Raw genomic sequence first — 26,236 nt, 5'->3', positions numbered from 1 at the left:
CTGTTGGCTATTTTTTGCTACCACACCAATTTCCGATAGCTAACATTAGCATTATTATTTTGAATTGAGCATCGAAAGTCACTTACTAGTCCAGCAGGAACACAGCCAAGGAAGCTATGGTCTGAAACTCCTCGTCTTTGAGCTCACGCCAGCAAGTGAAAACTGGGGCAATGTTTATCCTGAATGTCCTTTTATCCAGGTAAGCACCGTTATTCTTTTTTTGTCTTCTCAGACAAAACTATTTGTTTCTTTGGTTGTTTTGGAGCTTCGGCCAAGATAGCAGTAATTGTTCTTCTTCTTCTCTTTGTTTTCTGGCGGCACGCAGGTGTTTGTATCGACTTCTGTCTTTTTAATGAAATGGGAAAAGGGGAGTGACGTATGCCGTAAACCAAGTCAGCACATTATGGCTGGACAATTATTCAAATTTCAATTTCAATTTCAAATATGGCTTCTCACGATAATGAAAACATAATCAAAAAGTTTAAGCCGCAGGGTTCAAAGTTTAGGAAAAAAATTGAGGATTATAGTCCGAAACTTATGGTAATCAAAAACAATAATTTACCACTCTGAAAATACATACAATGAAAACAGTTCTATCAATAGTTTCTGAATTATAAGCTTTTGTAAACAGTTCAATCAAACATACGCTTATCTTTGTTACATTTTACACCTTCATATCAACATAATACTAGATGTAAACTCTGAATCAGAGGCACACCATTTACGAACTAATCAAACATATGCTTATCTTTGTTACATTTTACACCTTCATATCAACATAATACTAGGTGTAAACTCTTAATCAGAGGCACACCATGTAAGAACTGTAATAGTATTCTCGAGTTTGTATTGCTTTATGATAATTTTCCACACTTTAAAAGGTCCATTTCACCCGAGGTTATCAATGTTATTTATGTGGGTTTGTAGGTTCTTATCAGCCAAGATTGCTTGTTTGGGGAAGGAGGGCATTTTTTCTTCAATATTTTTCCATTTAGCAACATATGACGGGTTGCACCAGCATCTGTGCTGCAAAATAATAATGTCTGGAGTAAGGTAAGCCCCATCCTACCTTTTGTTTGGCCAGCTGTAAAGTTTTGAGGCGAACCCTTGACCTTCAAAGTGTCCCATAACATAGGAGATGAGACCTCTCTGGTATAATTGAACTCTAAGAAGGGACTAATTTCAGATTCATTTGTGCTTCAAAAGGACAGGTCATTCAACAAACTTGAATTTAGTTTTCATGTATTATTTTTTGCCCGCAGATTTAAATGAACTAATGAGTAAATTGGTGCATGGTCACTTAGATCTATTATCCCAATTCCACAAGTATATATTTTGTCTTTATCCTTCCCAAATGTAAGAAATTAATCTATATTGTATAAAGAGAGTCCATCCATCCATCCATCCATTTACTACAGCTTGTCCCTCCGGGGTCGCAGAGAGCTGCTGGAGCCTATCCCAGCTGCACACGGGCGGAAGGCGGGGTACACCCTAGACAAGTCGCCACCTCATCGCAGGGCCAACACAGATAGACAGACAACATTCACACTCACATTCATTCACTAGGGCCAATATTGTGTTGCCAATCAACTTATCCCCAGGTGCATGTCTTTTGAGGTGGGAGGAAGCCGGAGTACCCGGAGGGAACCCACACAGTCACGGGGAGAACATGCAAACTCCACACAGAAAGGTACCGAGCCCGGGATCGAACCAAGGACCTTCGTATTGTGAGGCACATGTACTAACCCCTTTAACACCGTGCTGCCCTGTATGAAGAGAGAGGGTAGCAAAATAGTCAGGGAAAAGGGTTTATGTGTTCCTCAAAAAGTGTTTACACTTTCTTGAATAGGGACATAGTATCATGAGTTTTTCAACTAGATGAGTCCGATTTTGGCTGAAGATATATACTGCATGTAAATCCCGACCACAGATCAAAAGACCTCTGTTTCCTTTTCTCCTCCAAACATATTGCTGGGTATTGTGGCCAAACAGCTCAATTTTTGTTTCATCTGACATCATATGGACAAAGATAAGACCTTCTGGAGGAAAGTTCTGTGGTCAGATGAAACAAAAATTGAGCTGTTTGGCCACAATACCCAGCAATATGTTTGGAGGAGAAAAGGTGAGGCCTTTAATCCCAGGAACACCATCCCTACCGTCAATCATGGTGGTGGTAGTGTTATGCTCTGGGCCTGTTTTGCTGCCAATGGAACTGGTGCTTTACAGAGAGTAAATGGGACAATGAAAAAGGAGGATTACCTCCAAATTCTTCAATCAATCAATCAATCAATGTTTATTTATGTAGCCCTACATCACAAGTGTCTCAAAGGGCTGCACAAGCCACAACGACATCCTCAGAACAAAGCCCACATAAGTGCAAGGAAAACTCACCCCAGTGGGACGTTGTCGTGAATGACTATGAGAAACCTTGGAGAGGGCAGCATATGTGGGTAACCCCCCTTCTTCATGACAACCTAAAATCATGAGCCCAGAGGTTGGGTCTTGGGCGCAGTTGGGTGTTCCAACAGGACAATGACCCCAAACACACGTCAAAAGTGGTAAAGGAATGGCTAAATCAGGCTAGAATGAAGGTTTTAGTTTGGCCTTCCCAAAGTCCTGACTTAAACGTGTGGACAATGCTGAAGAAACAAGTCCATGTCAGAAAACCAACACATTTAGCTGAACTGCACCAATTTTGGCAAGAGGAGTGGTAAAAAATTCAACGAGAAGCTTGCCAGAAGTTTGTGGATGGCTACCAAAAGCGCCTAAATGCAGTGAAACTTGCCAAGGGACATGTAACCAAATATTAACGTTGCTGTATGTATACTTTTGACCCAGCAGATTTCAGTAGACTCATAATAAATTCATAAAAGAACCAAACTTCATGAATGTTTTTTTGTGACCAACAAGTATGTGCTCAATCACAAAAAAATTATAGATGTAAAAATTATTGGAAACTCAAGACAGCCATGATATTATGTTCTTTACAAGTGTGTAAACTTTTGACCAGGACTGTGTGTGTATATATATATATATATATATATATATATATATATATATATATATATATATATATATATATATATATATATATATATATATATATATATATATATATATATATATATATATATAGGGACGGCGTGGCGAAGTTGGTAGAGTGGCCGTGCCAGCAATCGGAGGGTTGCTGGTTACTGGGGTTCAATCCCCACCTTCTACCATCCTAGTCACGTCCGTTGTGTCCTTGGGCAAGACACTCACCCTTGCTCCTGATGGCTGCTGGTAGCGCCTTGCATGGCAGCTCTCTCCATCAGTGTGTGAATGTGTGTGTGAATGGGTGAATGTGGAAATACTGTCAAAGCGCTTTGAGTACCTTGAAGGTAGAAAAGCGCTATACAAGTATAACCCATTTATCATTTATATATATATATATATACATATATATATATATATATATATATATATATATATATATATATATATATATATATACATATATATATATATATATATATGTATGTATGTATTTATTTTTTATTTTTTAAAGTGGTCAAATATGTTTTTTGTTTTTTTTAAGAGTCAGCTACTTTCACAACAGCTGATGCAAATGTATTCTCATTCATTGGGAGCATAGAACGGGCTGTTCCACTGAAGAGCAGACAAACTAGACAATCATTGGATACATTCTCAGGTTGGACATGCCCACGGACGCCGAGCGTCTCTGGAAGTGAATGAGAAGTAGGCTAGCCTGGACACTGGGCTTCCGCAAGATGTTAGGATGACCTGTCCAAGGCTAAATCTCTTTTTGATTGACAGCAAAATGAGCAAATCAGCAGTCTTGAATTATAAAACACTGCCAGAGCATTTTTCAAGCTTTATTATGTTGTTCAGTGTTAATATGGAGGACTCTACTGTACTTGTGTTTTAAAAGTAGGTGAAAATGAGCTTGCCCTTCTTGAAAGACAAGCAGCCACCATTGGTATACAGCCTTTTTTACATTAAAAAAACTAAAGAAAAATATAGCAAAACGATAAAGAAAAAACTGTGTGAATAATGATTACTAATAAAACAATTTGTTCTTTTAATGTATACACAATATATTTTTTTAGCTTTTTGAAAGAAAATATATGCGTTATCACCAATTGTGCAAATGGTACGATGTTGTCAGATTGACCATGCCCCCAGCCATGCCCCCACCACCACAAGTATATTGATAAGCTGAGGGAAACCCTGAACAACATATTTGGCGTTTAAATAATATAAAAACATTTCAAAACGGGTTACAAAGACTCCTCATTTGGCTGCTGACTGAAGTTAAGTTAAAGTACCAATGATTGTCTCACACACACACACTAGGTGTGGCGAAATTATTCTCTGCATTTGACCCATCACCCTTGATCACCCCCTGGGAGGTGAGGGGAGCAGTGGGCAGCAGCGGTGGCCGCGCCCGGGAATAATTTTTGGTGATTTAACCCCCAATTCCAACCCTTGATGCTGAGTGCCAAGCAGGGAGGAAATGGGTCCCATTTTTATAACTTACTCTTCTGTTGTTTCATTACTTTACAGTAGTTTCTGGCAATACTAGATTTGGATTTAGGTTGTATTCCGTCACGTAATTTTTGAATGGAAGTAAACGAACCGATATAGCTACTGTGCTGCAAACTATCGGAGTACGCAAGATGCTTAAATCTTACCACTAAAAGTAGATACGAGCAAAAAAAATCCAACTATGCAATGAAATCTTTCCCAATACGTCATCAAAAAAAGGTTTGTCAAGTGATCCCGAGGATTATCTGTCGGTTGCGCTTCCAGACATCTCAAATTATCTGGTGTTCTTGACATTCTACACGACAAAACCGATGAAAACTTAGAAAAGCATGGAAGTCTACAATTAAATTGTGTGTGGCTCGGTCAAGGAAATTGGTATCAAGACTCTCCCAGATAAATCATGCATCGTTTTAGCTTGGATAAGGTTGCATTTCATGATTTAACTTCACGTCTACTGATGTTTGTTGCCTTTGTTATTTCAGGCTGTTTACAAATATTCCGCAGCTTTATCTAAATATAACTATAGCTCTCAACATTGTGTATGTGCTGAAAGCTTCATTTATGATTGCTGACTTTGGTAAAAGCTTAACTCTTTTTGCTTTCTTTTAGTTAGACTCGCCGAGCTGGTGGTTTACAAAAAGCTCAAAACAAAAATGTGTTTCAGGAACTCCGAAACAAGATAAAATACAAATATCAAGATAAAACTTAAATGGGAAATACTAAACGTTAAAAGTATATCTGTCACGTTGGGGTCGCATCTTACTGCGAGGTTCGTTCTCTCAGGATGCAGACGGACCACTCAGGACAAAGCGTGCAGGTGGGAACATGATTTATTCCTCATAAATCATACCATACAAAAAAAACCAGGAAGCAAACCAAAGAGCTGTGTGCCGATCGCACGTGAAGCTAAGGTACAAACTTAGCACAGGAATCAAGAAACATAGAAAGCAGAAAAAATCCTACGTGCCTGTTGCATACAGCAAACAACGAAGCCAGACTGAGCGTGGCGAGAAAGGTGAATAAATAGCTCTCTGATTAGTGCTCGACAGCAGGTGAGCGTGCCAACCACTAACCAGAGGCAGCTGAACCCAGTTAGTACCCATGGTAACCAAAACAAATCCAGAGGTGCACAAAACAGGAACTAAGGGAGTCCAAAACTAACAGAACATGACTAAATAAAGCATGATCCGAGCCACGGATCATGACAATATCAAATTGAATCTTGCACAATTTCGCCCTTTTTGAATTTTTAACGGTTCCAACAGCCTAAAACAGCGCAAGGAACACAACAAATAAGCGGAGTTTGGTCATTTTAACGTGAAATAAATTATATCGATATTACAATATTGTCTTAATTCATATGTTGTTTAAAAATATATCGATGTACTGTATCTTACTAACTCAATATATCGCCCAGCCCTATGTGTAGTGTGTCATGTTTAGCAATTCCTATTCCTCGAGTGATGATACTTGCTAGGAACTTAATTTATTTGCCACCATGGAGGCGAGGATTGCTGATTTATCAGTTTTTGCACTGCGGAGGGACATTGGCCGGTAGCGAGGACAATACATTGCATTGAGGACGCATCAGTTCGCTTGTCACTGTCAAATTTGCAGGACACAGCTAAAATGTGTCACGAACATGCATGATAACGATATGATAGCTTTAAAAGGTCCATCGTCATCATTTATAGATCGTCTCGATCGCACAACCTTAGTGCCACCATACTTTGACAAAATGAAAGGCGAGCTGAGCTATTTGTGTTTTATTCATATGACTGTCAACAATTTAATTTACCCACCTGCTCTCAGTGCCACTCACACTGATTTAAATGTAGCTTAAATATGTAGATAATGAGTTTCACTATGTAAAGTCATTAGTTAAAACATGCTAGATAAATATAATTCACCTGACAATTCCTTAAAGCAGAGAAACAACCATTAAAAATATGCCATAAGGGTTAGCAGCCTACCCGGATGAGCCAGCCCAGCCTCAGCATTGTCAGTCCACATCACACCACACAGCCTTAGTGTCATGCAGCCACAAACATCCAAACGACAAACATTTATCCATGAATATACTGAGAAGCAGATGCTGTGTTTGACATGTTTTCAATTTGTTAAAAATTCGGACGGTTGAGCATTAGATCAAATCGACATCAAGGTTTTAATTAGTCCGATAAATAACTGCAAGAGGCAGAGGTTGTTTTTTTTCTCCGCCGTCACTGGCATTCAAGTGACAGACATGTTCGCCAATCAGAATTGTCAAGCCTTGCATCCTTTGCTTCCTGGCCGATAAAAAGTGTTTACAGAAACAGCAAGTTTGTGTATGCTGCAGTGGAGGCAGCAAGTACCCTAAAAACAAACACCACTCTCTCCTTGGAAAAGTTTTAATGGCGACCAATCAATTAATCAAACAATAAATGAAAATGAAGTCGAAATAATTTGCGGGCATCGATAAATTGCTGTCTCTGCGTGTGTTTGTTTTCTTAGTCTCTCGCTTTAAAGAGGGAGAAAGAGGTCTCTATGCATCGCTCTCAACACTTGAGCGTGTTTATTTAACAGTAAAATTAACTGCACAAGTAAGTGACAGCAAGGCATACTTGGTCAACAGCCACACAGCATACACTGACGGTGGACGTATAAAACAACTTTAACACTGTTACGTTACAAATATACGCCACACTGTGAACCCACACCAAAAAAGAATGACAAACACATTTCTGGAGAACATCCGCACCGTAACACAACATAAACACAACAGAACAACTACCCAGAATCCCATGCAGCCCTAACTCTTCCGGTCTACATTATACATCCCCGCTACCACCAAACCACCCCCGCTACCACCAACCCCCCCCCCCTGTGCTCGGTTGAGGTGGGCGGGGTTTGGTGGTAGCGGGGATGTATAATGTAGACCGGAAGAGTTAGGGCTGCATGGGATTCTGGGTATTTGTTCTGTTGTGTTTATGTTGTGTTACGGTGCGGATGTTCTCCAGAAATGTGTTTGTCATTCTTTTTTGGTGTGGGTTCACAGTGTGGCGTATATTTGTAACGTAACAGTGTTAAAGTTGTTTTATACGGCTACCGTCAGTGTAAGCTGTGTGGCTGTTGACCAAGTATGCCTTGCTGTCACTTACTTGTGCAAGCAGAAGCTGCATTCAACATGTGGCCGAGCAGGTACGCTGCTTGAGCAGGTTGTAGAGGGCGCTAAAGACAGTACCATCACGCCCTGAAATTCGGGAGTCTCCCGTAAAAATTGGGAGGGTTGGCAAGTATGACGCTATCAAGCGCCATTCATTTAAAACTCTCGGGCCGCACTAACATTACATTCTCATATTAAGGTGCGGGCTGGGCGTGTGTCTGAGACCCCTGGTTAAAACATAGGACAAAGCAAAAAAAAGCTTTGTATGCAGTGTTATTTCATTTTAAATTTTCAAAAGAATTTTGTGTCTCTCATTGTTTTCTTTAATTTGTGAAACTTGTCACAATGGCTCTTTGAGTGGTAAAGGTTGCCGACCCCTGTGCTAAACAATATTATTACATTTTACATGCTATTGTAATGGATTTCAAACAGTATTTGTTATTTATAGTTTTTTTTTTTGAAGATGTGTTACAAGTTAAAATTGTGATGTTTTGGGAGGACCAAGCATGGATTAAATTGATTTCAATGTATTTCAATAGGCGACGCGGATTGGCATCACAAGTGTTTTAAGTTATGAGCTCTGTAGTGGAACACAATGTGCTCGTAAGTTGAGTTACTACTGTATTATATTGCAAGAATCTGTTAGATTCAAGAACTTATTCTAAATCAAATTGTCACCCCAAGAATCTGAATCTAATTAAATTGTGACTTATTGTAAGATTAACATCCTACTCTTTATGCTATTTTGTGGTAATTTGTAATTACATTTAATAGAGGTGACAGGCTACTGGTAACCTCAAAGCTATCTTTTGGACAGTCCTGGTCGAGAGTAAAGTGTTCTTCCTCACCATACATCTTTCCCTCATCTGAGAGTATGATCTTCCTCCTGCCGCAGGGAGGGTAGATGGCCAGAGCTTCCTGAAAGCTCTGCTCAATGTCTGGACTCCAAACCCCTTCGGGGTCGCCGTCCAATCCCCGATCTGCCCCATCGGCAAGTCCGTCTCCATCTGCGACACCCCCGCCACCATCACCTTCCTCCTGTGCCCCATCAGGGCTGCCACGGCAACTCCACTCCGACGCAATGATGACGGCTCCAGCCACACCTTGAATACACAGGAGAGATATACAGACCCAGATGTAAGGTGTCAAAACACAAACCATTATTATTAACTCCAGGTGAAATTAAGTTTAAACATCAATTAAGACATTGCGAACTAGGATGGGAACGGTTTCTAAAAAACATTTAGAACCGTTCAGTTGAACCTAACACTGTTTGGAAAGCGTGTGTTGTTCGGACTATGTCTTTAGTACCCAGTTTGCAGCACGTGTAGTTCCGAGCGCACACTCAGGAACTCTTTTTCTAGCGTATTAACACATTGCCATGCTACGGTATTAGCCGTAAAAGCTAGTGACGGCATTTATGTCAAAATAGCTTGGTTCCAAGTTCCATATTTATAGCGTCAAAATCGCTTTCGCCTCACTCTCCCGGCTTCCGTCCGCTCCAACGTCTCACTCTTCCTTGCTGGCGTCTATAAGCAGCAGTAGATTTTGTTTCAAAAGTGTAAGGTTGTGAATCCTCATTTGTCCAAAAATAGTCATCTTCGTTGTCTATTACCGAGTCTGCCATGATTAGAAAACACACTTGTGTTTGATTCCGAAAGTAGGAACAAACATTTGCTGCCAGAAGTCAGATGTGCGCTGCTATGGAAACAGAAATCAATGTGAGGTATAAATCAAACCCGGAAAAATATCAAAATGTTTAATATGGAACATATTAGTAGGAATAGTTTGAAAACTGATAAGCTGAAGCTCAACTGAAATGCAGAATGAATGGTAGAAACGGTTTACTGTGAAATGGTTTGAATCTTAAAGATCAGACACTATAATGAAACGTACTATGAATATAGAAATGATAAATGTATGTCCTAATAGTTCAAATTAAAATTAATTGCCAAAAAAGATTTGTTCTTTTGGTCCTATCTGGGATTTGATCCCACATTACTAGGGTTATAGGGATGGGTGTGATCCTCTCAGCCAGACTGCCTAGCTGTCATGGTAAGGTCCAACTTTGAATGTTAAAGGGAGCAATTTAGCCGTTGAAAATGACACAGAATTACTAGGGGTGTAACGGTACACAAAAATGTCGGTTCGGTAAGTACCTCGGTTTAGAGGTCACGGTTCGGTTCATTTTCGGTACAGTAAGAAAACAACAAAATATAAATTTTTTGGTTATTTATTTACCAAATTTGTAAACAATGGCATAACATACATATACACACACAGGGTCCATTGCCAGGGTTAATGTGGTCAACATATATAAAATAAAAACTAAATAAGATAAGGCTCAGAATGGTTTCTTAACAAAACTTTTCTACATATAAAGTGCTTTTTTTGATTGAGACTTGTATTAGTAGATTGCACAGTACAGTACATATTCCGTACAATTGACCACTAAATGGTAACACCCCAATAAGTTTGTCAACTTGTTTAAGTCGGTGTCCAAGTTAATCAACATTAAACTGCCTCAAGTTGTTGCTCAGATTAAATAAAATGACAACACGTTTCTTCTACATATAAAAAGTGCAACATTAAACAGTTTCAAGTCAACTCAGCCTCAGATTAACTTTTCTTTTCCCCCTCAGCCTGGCTAACCTGGCAGTAAAAGGATACATGGGCTGATTGTTCTTCCACCATATAAGTGGGTCAAAACCTAGTTTTTAATGCAATATGGACTTATATCTGCTGCTATAAAAACGTTTGTTATTGCTTTAGCCCTGCCTGGCTCGCTGATGAGAGGCTGCTTGAATGCGGTGGTGACGCTTCAAATGGGTTAGCATGTGTTATGAGAGTAGCGTATGTGTGTGTGTGTGGCCCTTTAATATGTGACAGCATGTGAGGTGAGTGCGTGCGGGAGCGAGGTGAGGGAGCGGTAGCGTGAGTGGCTAGTGTTTTGTTGGATTGGCTGTGTGCAAGACCTCAATAAAGCCACGATTTGCAACTAATGGCCGGACTCGTTATTTACCCTGGAGTCCGGAGATGTGGAGACCCACTGCCGGTTAGAGTGAAGGGTGTTGACCCCGAGAATACATCGGCCCTCGAGGAGTGTCTCCCCTGCGCTCCTCGACTACGGTCTGGGAGCCGGAAGCAGGAAAGGTGCAACACATGTTTGACGTGTTTTCAGAAGCAGCTGCTGAACAATGTCGGCAAACCTCCGTCCTCTATTGTTGTATCGTGCAGCCAAAGTGTTCCCAAACGGGAGATCTTAACGAGGCAGGAGGGTCTTCCAGCTCTGGCTTTTACATGTTGTCCTAGCCCGGTCGCTGCTAGCATGTGTACTCGTTCGGTACACCTCCGAACCGAACCGGAACCCCCGTACCGAAATGGTTCAATACAAATACACGTACCGTTACACCCCTACGAATTACCAATAATTATTTACTGCAACAGTACAACGTTTTCAGCTAATTTTGGGGATATAAAAACATATTTTTTTTACAATTAAAAAATCTTAGGAATGGTTAGAATATTGAAAAATGCTGGTTGAAATGCCAGTGGAATATAGAAAGAAAGATAGAAACAGTTGGACTGTGAAATGGTTTGACTATAGAAATACTTTAATAGTAGAAATAATTTCAATGTTGAAATCGCGTTAACATTGAAGATCGAAAACTATACTGAAATGTACTATGACTATAGAAATAATACATGTTTGTTGCAACAGTTGGCATTAAACTATATGACTCAAAGACGTAAAATTATCCCAAAAAAATATTTGTGCAGTTGGTCCCTCTTTGATTTGAACCAGCTTTATCTGGGTGAAAAGGCATATGTTTTATCCATTCGGCCAAACGTCCTAGCTGTCAAGATGATGTCCAACGTTTGTTAATATATGTTTGTGAATATGACCTGTGCAACTTCTGAACGAATTGCGGCAGAGAACGTTATTTGCAATGCTATTCGGCCGTTCGGGACATGGGACAAGAGAAAGTTATCATGTAATTGAGAATAAAAAAACTGTTAAATAACTATTGTTACAGCGTGCTGATGTTAATGTGTATGGTCATGTGTTATTGATGTTTGGCAATAAAGGTTAAAAAGAGTGTCATACTTTGTGACTTCTTGTGGATGCAACAACAACAACAACACACTAAGCTGAAAAACGACACATTCAGTAATTATTTTTAGAGCGTTCCAAGATATAAATTACACAATATCTGTTTTCATGCAAATGTTTAAGCACTCTTGTTTTATTTCATACAATAATTTGTGCATTTCAAACATGATATCTGCTCTCCTGTGGTCGGGGAGCCTCCTCTTCAAAAACTGACCAATCACATAACGAGTATTAAAAGTATTACAACTTTTATTGCCAGCCAAATTTATATCATTTATTTTGTGCAACCCTACTGGCTAGCATTAACTTTGTACTTTGTTCAAATACTTAGCCAGTGTTTCAAGTGGCTGTTTTGACATTGTTTAGTTCAGGAGGGGAGGTTGACTGTTTCGATGAAGGAGCAGTTATGGAAACATGATTTCCCCAGACAAACGTTCTTTCCGCTCATGATGACAGCATTTCAGTCACATTAATGTCAATTTCTGTGATACTCTGCATTTAACAGTCAATTCCGTTTCTATTGGCCAATTCGAGAATTTCGTCCGCGACTACATTAACTTAGAAAACATAGGGCCGTATGTAACTACACATTACATAATCGATCAAATAAAAAAATGGTAATTGTGAAATATTGGGATATATGGTATTATGGGGTGTTAAAAAACCAGCAATGTACACAGAACCTAACCGAAAACAATGACCACAAACTGTGATAACATTTTGTGAACCATTTCAACCCTATGGTGAACTGAGCAAGATGCTATGTACAGTACGTGACATGATGGTGTCAAAAACAACTTGTGTAATCAGATTAACATATTACTATCTTTGCTCTGTGAACAGCGGCAAATCCAGCAAAGCCAACATTTAGTTCACATTAACTTAAAAATAAATAACCTGATCCATCGTCTGCATGGGTCACATGAGGAAATTACACATTCTTCTGTTATTGTTGAGGATGCTCCAAGTCTGCTCAAAAACTAGCAGACATCTACAACATTAACATTGGCTGGTGTGTAATGTTTTCCAGAGCGCGGCTAACATGGTCCCCACCACAGTCAGGTCTCAGCGGATCAGTGTGGTCGCCCAGCTTCCCCTGCTGTGGTGCAGGCTTATTGGACACAAGCACAGGGCTTTCCTATTTTCAATCACTGCCGACAGGACTGTGTTGTTGCCATAGAGATCAGGCAGACCAGGAGCGACATAGTCAGGAGAGAGCAAAGTCTTAAAGAACATTGTGATATACAGGGGGAGGGATATGTAAGACTTAAAAGTTGTTGCGCAACAGGTCTTAAACTGGAAAGATGCTGTTTCTTCTAGGGCTCCATATTGGATGGAACGGCTAAAACAGAATCAATTTGAACAAATTTGAACATATTAAATTCCTTCTCTCGTAATTTCTCATTTGGGTATTTAACCTAATGGATCAAAACTGACCCTAAACAAGTATACCAAATTATAATGGTGATAATGTAATCTGAGTTTGTGGATACTTCAGGACTTCAGGTGGCACTAGCGCAGTGATGCTGTTCCTAGGGCTGGGCGGTATATCGATATACTCGGTATATCGCGGGTTTGTCTCGGTGCGATATAGAAAATGACTATCGTGATATTCGAGTATACGTTCTCACGCAGTTGCTTTTAGCTGCGGAAATTACACTACAGGCTCTTCTCACTCTTTGTTGTCTCTTCTTCTCACAGAGACATAAAACAAGCACACCTTCTTACATACGTCACATACATATACGCTCTCGCGGAGCAGAGAAGTAGCGGCATGGGTAACGTTAGCTGTGGTGCGAGTGGTAATACGAGAGAAAGAAGGTGTGAATCTGGTAACAAATGAAGGAAGAATAATTAATTCCCGAGAAAAACAGCAGGGGGTCCATCGTCTAGCGGTGGTTTGGCTTCAAGCGGGAATATGTCGAACAGACAACCGTAATTTGTCAAGTGTGGGGCAAAAGCTTTGCTACAAAAAGTAGCATTACTGTTAATATGTAGCATCATTTGAAAAGTCACCCGCTAGAGAATGAGGAGTGCTTGAAACTCTGCATGTCAACATCTCCGTTCGGTGACACACCAACAAAATGCTGAGGCAACCATTTCCACATCAACACCGTATGAAAAAAATAGTCAACAACAGAAGGAGATGACGTCCGCAGGAACCTACCACATAGCGAAGGACGTACACTATTTGATTTCCTATTATGCAGCTCATTTTTATTTGACAGTTATTGAAATATCTTGTGTGACATCATGCACAAAGGTGCACTTTATTTGTTTTAAACTATTGTAGTGGCGTTCTGTACAAAAAGTGCACTTTAATTTAGTATTCTTTTTTTATATGTCATCTTAGTGACATCATGCACAAAAGTGCACTCATACCTTGTTTTAAAACGTCTCTGACAATCTTGCACTTTCTGTTTTGAAATGACATGAATGTTTGTGCCACTGCTTAATTGTTTAATAAATACAGTTTCGGTCAATTGACTTAGTTGTGATTTCCCTCTCTGCATGAAAGTTTAAAATGAGCATATATTAATGCAGTATGAACAAGAATGTTTTAATGTAGACACATAGAATCATCATACAGGTGTGATTATATGCATCAAGTGTTCATTCAAGGCTAAGGCAAAATATCAAGATATATATAGTCTATCGTGACATGGCCTAAAAATATTGAGATATTTCAAAAAGGTCATATCGCCCAGCCCTAGCTGTTCCCCGAAGAGTTCGGTTTCTCAACCTGCAAAAAAAAAAAAAAAAAAGTGTTCCCAAGCGGACAAGAACTAAATTACATCTGCTTTGGTCTTTGTGGCTATAGTGATCCTCAATAGGTGGGGAGAGAGTGTTTCAAAACAAACCTTCCACTATGCAGTGTAAGGCTGCAACTAATAATTACTTTGATAGTTGATTAGTCAATGAATATCTAGTCAGATAATCAATCAAATTTTTCCATTGTATTTTAAATGCAGCTTAAGTTATTTTAGGCATGTGCTTACGAACAACAAAGATGACAAATTCATTCATAAATATGTATTTCTACTGTAACTGTGCTGCTAATTCAGCTGTTACAAAAATAAAATGTTTCCATTTAAAAAAAAAAAAAAGGAAAGGCAAAGCACTAAAAGAAAACAACCTGTTTTATCCATCCATCCATTTTCTACCGCTTGTCCCTTTCGGGATCTCGGGGGTGCTGGAGCATTTATGTATTAAAAAAAACTTGAAATGGCAGCAAAGAAAAACAAGAAAACACAAAATCTAACTTCCTCTAAAAGAAAAGCATTTCGTGATGATACGTTTAAAAAGCTGCACACTGGTATATTGACTATTGATTAACTCATCCACCCATCCATTTTCTTCCGCTTATCCGAAGTCTGGTCGCGGGAGCAGCAGCCGAAGCACAGAAACCCAGACTTCTCTCTCCCCAGCTACTTCATGCAGCTCTATCTTTGAATGATTCTTAAAATATTCGCTATTTAATAGATTGTATGTTTAATCGTATGATATCTCCGTGTGTGTGTGTTTGTGTGAGTGTGTGTGTTTGTGTCCGTGTGCGTGTGAATGTGCGGGGTTCGCGTTTGTTATTGGGTCTTTTTTACGGCATTGCAAATTGACGCTGCTTTAAAAAGTACTTGAATTGATGTAGACAAAATTAGCTGGCTGACTTTGGCTAAAATGTGTACCCCGCCTTCCGCCCGATTGTAGCTGAGATAGGCTCCAGCGCCCCCCGCGACCCCAAAGGTAATACGCGGTAGGAAATGGATGGATGGATGGACTTTGGCTAAAATGATAGTTACAAAAAAAAAATAAAAAAAATAAAAAAAAATAAAAATAAATGATAGTTACATATATTTTTAACACAACTTTTTCTCACACTTGTTAGCTCGCTAGCAAGGCACAAGCCAAGCTAACACTCTTACCGAGGCTGAGACCGCATCCTACATCCAGATGTGCGACATTATGCCACCACATTAAATGCTCGCGTATCACAGATGTACTGCTATAAAAACAAAGTCTGCTTTGCAAAATGAGCAAGGTATTCATGTTTTAACAAGAATAAAAGGAAATGTTCTCACCCCTTACATGTTTACATGCGAGTTGCAGCAAGGACCCGCTTCCACCCGGAAAAACACGATTGATGACGTCACAATTTATGTCGACTAATAGCTAATGCAGTGATTAATTTTTAATTCATGAATTACATGTTTTTATGGTGTTGTCTAAACTGCTATGTCCATTCCATTCTTACTTCTCTAAATAAAGTTTAATTTAGCAGACAATTGTACATCTGGATGTTCTTGTCATCTACTGAAATATTCATTGAGAGGCAAACAGAGACAGAGAATGCACGACTATGGCCAAAATGATACTACACTACACCACCTTAGCCGCGCTAAACCTTTAAAGCACAGACGTACCTTCCTGAACCTGCAGAAAATAGTTATTCTTAGGGTCTCCGTTTATTTTCACACTTTTCACTATTTTGTTACACTTTATTACACATTTCTTACATATTCCTTATTTCTGCACCTTAAATTTAAGAGGTTATTGTTAGGTGTTCAATGTGATATTAGAATTTTGTTTACATTGGTCGTTTTCCATGGTTGCATTGACTAGACCTGGGCCAATATTTGATAAGTCAATTAACTGAACAATATAATGAAAACTTAAGTCGGTAACTTTTACAGCATTGGTTATCACCATATACACGCGTTGTTACGGCTGGAAGAGGCAGAGCGGTCACTCTTAGCAGCAGCGTTGGTACTTCATGTACATAAACCATTAATGATACTCTGTTACAAGTTTATTGCATTTCAAATGGTGTACTTACATTATTATTATGTATTATCGTTTTGTCAGATGTTAATTTGGTCTCAAAATAATAATTGCAATAATATCGTTTATTGGCAATAATTTGTAGGTCAATATATCATCAAGCAAAATGTGTTATTGGCCAAGCCGAGCGTTGATAGTTCCTTTCTGCCTTGATGACTGACGGGGCTATAATCAGAGGAAGGTAACATTTTAAATTCAAATATTTACATTTAAAATATTTTTCTACCAGTCCTTATTTTCGACAGGTCATGAGAAATATCAATTATCACTATGGACCGATATAAAACATTTGTATCATGATACAGTATTCAGCCAAATTGCTCAGCCTTAAGCGCCAGCTGGGGGTGTTACGTGAGTCTAGTGTGACCGACTGTGAGTGGTCTGGGACGGTAGAGGCTCACAGCAGCACTTGCTGCTTGTTGGGGACTTACCGTATTTTCCGCACCATAAGCCGCACCTAAAAACCACAATTTTTCTCAAAAGCAGACAGTGCGGCTAATAACCCGGTGCGCCTTATATATGGATTAATATTCATATTTATTTTCATAAAGTTTAGGTCTCGCAACTACGGTAAACAGCCGCCATCTTTTTTCCCCGTAAAAGAGGAAGCGCTTCTTCTTCTACGGTAAGCAACCGCCCCCATAGAAGAGGAAGCGCTTCTTCTTCTACTGTAAGCAACCGCCAAGGTGAGCACCCGCCCCCGTAGAAGAAGAAGCGCGCGGATATTACGTTTCATTTCATTTGTGTATTTCTGTAAAGACCACAAAATGTCTCCTACTAAGAGATACGCGTACAAGGTTCCACTGACTTTTGATATTCATGTGAACCGCACTGTGGATACAACGGGAGCACGTACGGTGAATATTCGCACCACAGGGAATGAGAAGTCGTCCTACTGTGGTTCTAGCTTGCCATGCTAACGGCCAGAAACTTCCACCCACGGTGATATTCAAAAGGAAGACCTTGCCAAAAGAGAACTTTCCAGCCGGCGTCATCATAAAAGCTAACTCGAAGGGATGGATGGATGAAGAAAAAATGAGCGAGTGGTTGATAGACGTTTACGCGAAGACACCGGGTGACTTTTTTCACGCAGCGCCGTTCCTGTTGATCTACGACTGCATGCGCGTCCACATCACAAATGGTGTCAAAAAACAAGTGAAGCACACCGAAGAAGAAGAATTCGAGGGATTTGTGGATGAGTAATAACTTCAGAAAGTGAGCTTTAAATGTTTGTTTTGTGTGTTGTGTGACACTAACGTATGAGCAACGTTGCGTTATTGATGTTGCTATTGCTCTGCACTATTTTGAGTGTTACTATTTTTGTGATTGCACATTTGCACATTACATTTTGGGAGTGAACAGAGTTGTTAGAACGCTGGTTTGTAATATATTATTAAAGTTTGACTGACCTATCTGACTGTTTTGTTGACATTCCCTTTAGCGTAGCGTAGGTGCGGCTAATGGCACGGGGCGGCTAATAGGTAAACAAAGTTTTGAAATATTCCGTTCATTAAACGTGCGGCTAATAACACGGGGCGCCTTATGGTGCGGAAAATACGGTAAGTCACGAGTTTCCAAACACGAGTACAGTCTACCTACACCAGAAAAAGATGCTCGATTTGTCGGTAGTCATTTTCAAATGCAAAAAATGTATCCAAAAAGGATTGGAAAAGTCTCTAGATCAACTCGGACCAACAGAATTAAACCCTTAGAGGGATATGTTTCAAAATTAGTGATACGCTCATTTCGCTATCAATTAATAAAGGATTCAGCCTCAAACACATCATCCAATCATCATGTGTAAGCTCAGCGTCCAGGCCACGGTCTATAGACTCCCAGAGACACGAATCATCGGATGGGCGGGACAAAGCCGAGTATTTATCAACCCACATTTTGCTTCCCTGTTAACTTCTTTGGACTGTGTTGACTTCATTACTTGAGCCATTCAGTATTTGGCTTATCCATTACTATTATAAAATGTATTTAATTATTTTTTATACACACATATTATATGTATATTTTATATGCATGTTTTTTGTATTGTTGGAATACCAGCGGTAAATTATTATTGTCATAATATTTGATTGTTTTATTCTTTGAGGGATAAATATTAATTTGTGCAATCGCAATGCCATGATTTTATCGCAGTTAGTACACAGTCATAACTAGAAACGCAATGTAATAATAATGGGCATAATCATTTATTTCAGTGTTTCGGGCCTTGGTTTTTTATTTTCGTTTTTTGGTTCGGTCAAGAATTTTCATTTAGGTGCATCCCTAAAATTTACCTGAGTCAAGTCAAAGGGCTAAAAAAATAAATATGCCATTTTAGAGTGCAATCATAAAAAGTAAACAAATGACAATGCAAAAAAGGCACACTGCTACAGGGAACCCAGTGCACTGCTCACAGCATTTCTTCGGCCAAATAAAACATTTTTTAATCAATTATTTTGGCATGTTTTGAGATGTGGATGAATATGTACACAATCGTGCAGGGTTGCTGTAACGGTTGTCTGTACCCCTGCTTGTATGGCTCTTCGATTGGGCTTTGCGTGTGTGGCGTTGCCTCTGTGAGAAACCCTAACTCTATTTTGATAGTTAGCTCCCAGTCAGGATCAAATAGTGGTTGAGGTGGGAGAGAGAGTGTTGTTGGAGCTAGTCCGTCTCAACGGGTCGCCGCAGCTTGATTTTTTTGGATGCGCACACCATGAAACGCAGGTTTGCTAGGCGAGCTGGTGTGGCGTGCGCCGGCTCCTCAGCATGGGAGCATTTTCAGAGTTTCGGGTCGGCATGGTGTGACCCTGGAGACCGACGTGGCGTGCGTCGGTTCCGGGGTTAAATTGTGTACCTCTTGGCACTCTGTTAGCTCTCTTCCAGAGCAAGCCTTCTTTGACTGCGTTTCCAACCCTTCAGCCATATTGTAGTTTTTCACGTTTCCATATCAAGTCTACTAGCTATGTGTACATGGACACAATTAATTGGATTAAAAGATGAACTGGAATAAAAATGCTTGATGTAAACATGCCATTCGGATTATTGTGACCTGATCATACACGTTCAGATCAAAATTTAATTCCGACTGAGATGGGTGATTTATGCCGATTGTCATTCAGATTGGAGCGCATGAAAACACTTCCTCCAAAATTTGAGTAAAAATTATTCTGACCACGCATGTCTCTGACGTCAGCTATACTTTGGTGGTGAAGGGGGGACTAAATTTAATAGTCTCGGAATGAAGCGATTGTCTTGCTGCGGTCTCCCTTCATTCAACATGTACATAAGTAGCAATATATACTGTTGAGCTTTTTGCTCGAAAACCAAGACTAGCAAAAACTAAAGTATAATCTGGAGTGTCATGTGTGGATGTAACAATAAAAGAAAGGAACCAGTTGCCGTCTCAAGCGGTTTTATTTACGACCCTAAAGCTACTCCAAGTGCTAACTGCTAGCCTCAGGCACATACACAGAATGTCACAACATTGAGGGCACAGAACCGCTACATTTCAAAAAACGAGGTAAAACAAAAGCATCGGACAGAAGGAAAAATTGATAAATAACATGACAACGTCAAACAAGCAGAAATGCACAGAGCCATCCATGTTTGTTTACAGCGGAAGTCGCTGCTTCTTCTTCTACTACTGTTTCCGGTATGTGCTGCACATGTCAAAATAAAGTCATCTGATTTATAGGGGAATTGCACTTTTTTGCCTATCGTTCACAATCATTAAGAGAGACGAGAAAACCAAAGTTTTGATTTTTTCCGCCTTCTAACATGAAAAACGGCTTGTTCTAGGTGACTAGCAATGCAGCTAATGGGAGCAATCAATTCTACCTCTCGTTCGGTAACCCATATAATAACCAAGCTGTAGCAACATTATTATAGTAACAGCGAACACTGAGGAACCAGTTTTCTATCGTAGTAACACATTGGCCTGTTTTTTCAGTATTAGCCGTAAAAGATAAATACGGCAAGAGATAAGCTAGCTTCTACGTCAACACGAAACGCGTTTCAGTTTGTAATACACATCACTGCGATACGACACCAGTTTGTACTCATTGAAAAACATGAACAATCATATTACAGCATCTGTAAAGTATTAGCACACATTGCATGTTTTGTTTGTACACAGCTGAGCTAGGCAAACAGCGTATGTATTGTAGTTGTACTCACACGCATGGCATACTGCGTGTATCATGATCGATATTAAAGTGACTCACTCGATGGACAGTTGTTCGTCTGGTCGAGTTGGCCGGGGACGTTTCTTGTTGATTTTGGATAAGCAATCCATTTATGTCGAAATAGCTTGGCTTCAAGTTCCATATTTATAGCCTCAAAATCACTTTCATCCCCTTCTCCTGGCTTCCGACTGCTCCAACGTCTCATTCTTCCTTCGTGCTCGCTTCTATAAGCAGCAATGTATTTAGCTTCAAAAGTATAAGGTTGTAAATCCTCATTTGCCCAAAAATCGTTGTTTGTTACCAAGTCTGCCATGATTAGAAAACACACTTGTGTTTGATTCTGGAATTAGGAACAAACATTTGCTTCCAGAAGTCGGACGTGCATTGCTATGGAAACAGAAATCAATGCCTAGAATAAATCAGTCCCGGAAATTATTAAAACTATCAAAATACGGTAAATAATCAAAATATTACATGTTGTTATGAACGTGTCTGTTACCACATTATATATAGACTTGCACTGTGTACATACAACGCTGCTGGGTGGTTTTGAAGTGGTTTTAGAGGTCTTTGAAGGCTACACCAGTGAGTAGGGATGATGTTTGTTAAGAAATTATCGATGTCGATGCCATTATCGAATCCTCTTATCAAATCCAGATAGGTTGTTGTGTGTACACTGAGTTCCAAAAACCGTAGATGTTATGTGACTGGGCCGGCACGCTGTGTATATGGAGGAAAGGCGGACGTGACTGAGGACAGCATGCGGACGTTAAAGGGTGAAGGTTTCAGGTGAGAGAGGATGCTAAAGGCACGCCCCCAGTGAGCACATAGTGCTGCTATGTGCGTTGTAAATAAAAAAATTGCTGACAAACAGATCACCAACATGGACGAGGTGCCGCTCACTTTCGACATCGCGGTGAAGCACACTGTGGAGAAGAAGGGGACCAGCACGGTAGCGAATCGATATGCACAACGGGGCAAGAGAAGTCGGCTTTTACTGTTGTGCTAGCTTGCTATGCTAATGGACAGAAACTGCCACATATGGGGATTTTCAAGGGGAAGGCGCTGCCGAAAGAAAAGTTTTCACCTGGAGTCATCATTAAGGCATGACGAAGGAACTCCAACCGCTGGACATGGGTGTAAACCGGACATTTAAAGTGAAGTTGTGAGCGTCACGGGAGCGATGGATGACAGACAAACACAGCTTCACAAAAACTGGGAGGCAGAGTCGGGCGAGTTACGCCACAATTTGTGAATGGATCGTGGATGCTTGAGCTAACGTGTCTGCTTGCACTGTTGTTCGAGCTTTCGCAAAAGGAGCCCCACGGCAACGAGACTGAATTTGAAAATGAGGAGAGGGAATCTGGCGTGTTTGATGGAGAACTTGCCCAGCTGTTCATTTCGGACACAGAAGATGAGGACTTTGATGGATTTGTGGATGAGGATTGATCAAAAAAATTATGTGATTACATTGATAAATACTTCAATAAAGTACAACCGAACTCAGCTTTGCTCCTGCTGCCTTTTTTAAACAGTGTCCATGCATGCTAGCGTATGTTTTAAGCTAGCGTATGTTTAACCATGCCTGCGCCCAAAAATACGCTGAGCCTTATTCATGCGTTAAATCCAGAAATAGCACCCGTAACTGCCTTTTATGGTCGCGAAAATACAGTATAGTGGCTTCGATAACAGGAACCGGTTCTCAAAAAAGGATTCTAATCCATGGAATCGGTTCTTTTCTTATCGAAGCTTCGGGAGAACCGGTTTTCGAACATCATCCCTACCAGTGAGTCCCATTAGCTGCATCTTTCGAGCTTTTTTTTTAATCATCTTTTGAAAATAAAAAAAAAGGGTGTGTGGTTTTGTCTCTCATAATGATTGCAAAATTCCCCAAATTAGTGCAGTACCCCTTTAAGGTGAGATGCATGAAAAAGCATGTCATAATTGGATAATTTTTTTCAGGGTCCATGTACACTGCAAAATTGTAATCCGAATTATGATCAAATTAAATAAATGTTGCCCATGCACACGTAGCTACTGACAGATATAAGTTAGAACTATATGATGTTTTTATTAGAAATGGCAACAACGGATGATTTTAGCATGCATGTGCATGTACAAGCCAGTCTGCCCCACAAAAGGATAGATAAAATTAAGAAACGTATCGCCTACAACTGGATGACGTTGGAAAGCTTTGCGCGAGTCCGCCATATTAGTACGACACTGTAGTCAATAAGCCCCTTTTTATCTATCCCCTTGTGGGGCAGACTGGCTCGTACATGCACATGCATCCTCTGCTGTTGCCATTTCTAATACAACCTAGGATTGGAAAATTAATACATTTTAATTTCGATTTCCATTATGACTTCTTACGATTATGAAAATATATTGTTCGAAAAAAAAAAATAATGGGCCGCGCAACGTACGTACAAAATCCAGAGCTTGTGACAGTGAAACAGATGAAGAGAGAATGAGTGAAAAAAGAGCATGTCTACTGGAAGTTTGGGATGTCACCATAGCTGCTATTTTTTTTTTTGACACAATGCTAGTGTTCCTTATCAATAATCACTAAACTCAATTAAAAAAGTAAGGCATATGATTTTCTGGTTCACGTAACCGCACAGTCACATAATTTGCTTTTCAACGCCAAATAATATCAGGGAAATTGACATAAATTTAAGTGAAATGTTGTCATTGTGAGGAGAAGAGACATTTATTTGGTAAAATAATGTGTCCGGTAGCGCTCATTTATCCCCGACACACTCAAACGCCGGCCGTCCTGAACTCAAAAATGCTGAGGCGGCCACTTGAAACAGAGACGAAACTACGAAGTTAAAGCTAGCAAGAACAATCCATACACCCACAATACATCTCATCTGCTTGTGTTGTAACGACATCATGGAAGTTACATTAATCTACAAACTGTGGTCGCAACTTGAGAGGCTAGCACTTTTTTTTTTACAGCCTCAAGTCGCCTCTTTACTCGTCAAGCTGACAACAGCAGCACAGCCACTTCCCTCCTTCACAATAATAGCGTGGTGCGCCACACCCGGTCTGACTGCGCTAACAAAATAAGGGATTTTAAAAAGTACCTTGCACAAGAATCATGTACTTGAAGCACTTATTGATACATTTATTGTACTTTGACCTAAAATACTGCTCAAAATTGTCCAAATATGTTTTACATATACAAATGTGAGGATTTTAAAAAATTTATTTGAGACAAAATGCACACACTATGATGGTAAAATAAGTAAAATGTAAAAAACTTCATTAAAGAACTGGAAAAACTGAACGTTATTGATTTTTGTATTGAAGTGAAGTGAATTATATTTATATCACTCTTTTTTTCAAGAGACTCAAGCGCTTTACATAGTGAAACTCATTATCTACATATTTAAGCTACATTTAAACCAGTGTGGGTGGCACTGGGAGCATGTGGGAAAAGTGTCTTGCCCAAGGACACAACCGCAGTGACTAGAATGGCAGAGGTGGGAATCAAACCTGGAACCCTTAAGTTGCTGGCATAGCCCCTCTACCAAGTGAACAACACTGCCCCAATATTGTGAATTAGTGTATTATATTTATATAGCGCTTTACATTGTGAAACCCAATATCTAAGTTGTTTTTTTTAAACCAGTGTGGGTGGCACTGGGAGCAGGTGGGTAAAGTGTCTTGCCCAAGGACACAACAGCAGTGACTAGGTTGGCAGAAGCGGGGATCGAACCTGGAACCCTCAAGTTGCTGGCACAGCCACTCTACCAACTGAGCTATACCGCTCAATATTCCATCCATCTATCCATCTTTTCTGCTTATCCGAGGTCGGGTCGCGGGGGCAGCAGCCTAAGCAGGAAAGCCCAGACTTCCCTCTTCCCAGCCACTTCGTGCAGCTCCTCCCGGGGATCCCGAGGCGTTCCCAGGCCAGCCGGGAGAGATAGTCTTCACAACGTGTCCTGGGTCTTCCCTGTGGCCTCCTACCGGTCGGACGTGCCCGAAACACCTCCCTAGGGAGGCGTTCAATATTGCCTTTTTTTATTTAAATATATGTTATTTCTATTATTTTACTTGTTGTGGTTTATTCGTTACTGATTTATATAAGTTTTTTTAACTATAAAGTTGAGTTTTGATGGTACAATAAATGCTTATGTTTTCAAATTAATGAATAATCGTGTCATTGATTTGAGTTGAGTTGAGTTTGAGTTTATTTCGAACATGCAAGCATACAACATGATACATCACAATTTCCAGTTTCTCTTTTCAACATGTTCGAAAAGGAGTAGGAAGAAGCAGAGCTTATTAATCCTACCCCTTTTCTTTTACATAACAGTTGCTAAAACTTTTGTTCACTTCCTGTTCTCAATTTATTCACAATATACTCCATAAGTAATCACAATAAAAAAAATAAAAAATAATAATACTCGGTGAAGTAAGTTACATTTTATATGGTGAGATGAGTAAGATTATTTTGAAAATGAATGGATGGATGGATGAAATAAATTCAGAATGTTTATCATGGTTCTTCTTCTTTGTACTTTGTAAACACTTTAAGTTTGAAGAGTTTCTTGAAGTGGATCATATTAGTACATTGTTTGATTGCTTTGCTTAATCCATTCCATAATTTAATTCCACATACAGATATACTAAAGGTCTTAAATGTTGTATGTGCATACAAATGTTTTAAATTAAATTTTCCTCTAAGATTATATTTCTCCTCTTTTTTTGAGAAGAATTGTTGTATATTCTAGTGTAGCAGGTTATAGTTTGCTTTGTGTATAATTTTAGCCGTTTGCAAATTCACTATGTCGTGGAATTTCAGTATTTTTGATTCAATAAATAAAGGGTTTGTATGTGCTCTATATCCAACATTATGTATTATTCTAACTGATCTTTTTTGTAACACCGTTAATGAATGAAGTGTACTTTTGTAGTTATTTCCCCATATTTCTACACAGTAACTCAGATATGGTAACACTAGCGAGCAGTAGAGAACATGAAGTGATTTTTGGTCTAGAACATGTTTTGCTTTATTCATTATTGACGTGTTTCTTGCTACTTTATGTTGTATATTTTTTACATGAGATTTCTAGTTCAATTTATCATCAATCATTATACCTAGAAATTTGGTTTCATTTACTCTTTCAATTTCTATTCCGTCTATTTGTATTTGTGTTTGACTTTCTCTTCTACTGTTACCAAATAGCATTATTTTAGTTTTACTGAGATTCAAAGATAGTCGGTTTTTGTCAAATATTGTGATTACAATATCAATCAAAATCGCGATTATTTTTGCCATAATCGTCCAGCCATAATATAAAGTAGCATATAGCTCTCTAACTTATATCTATCAGTAGACTCGATATGAAAGCGCTACAAACTACAACATGGCTGACAGGGAGAAGACGTTGTTGGAGTGGA

At 39.5% G+C, this 26,236-nt stretch overlaps 1 protein-coding gene across 4 annotated transcripts in view; it reads right to left on the bottom strand.

Annotated features, from left to right (window-relative positions):
• tead3a (TEA domain family member 3 a) overlaps nt 1–26,236 on the bottom strand; it is a 47,682-nt gene that overhangs the window by 16,993 nt on the left and 4,453 nt on the right. For all 4 annotated transcript variants that reach the window (XM_062053847.1, XM_062053848.1, XM_062053849.1 and 1 more), the window contains exon 2: nt 8,542–8,796. In XM_062053847.1, coding sequence (XP_061909831.1) covers nt 8,542–8,548 — 7 coding nt within the window. In that variant the 5' untranslated portion in view covers nt 8,549–8,796. The remainder of the gene's footprint in view (nt 1–8,541; nt 8,797–26,236) is intronic.

The sequence above is a fragment of the Entelurus aequoreus genome, linkage group LG07 (assembly GCF_033978785.1).
Source record: "Entelurus aequoreus isolate RoL-2023_Sb linkage group LG07, RoL_Eaeq_v1.1, whole genome shotgun sequence".
In the NCBI taxonomy this organism is placed as follows: domain Eukaryota; kingdom Metazoa; phylum Chordata; class Actinopteri; order Syngnathiformes; family Syngnathidae; genus Entelurus; species Entelurus aequoreus.
This window is presented reverse-complemented; position numbering and strand designations above follow the sequence as displayed.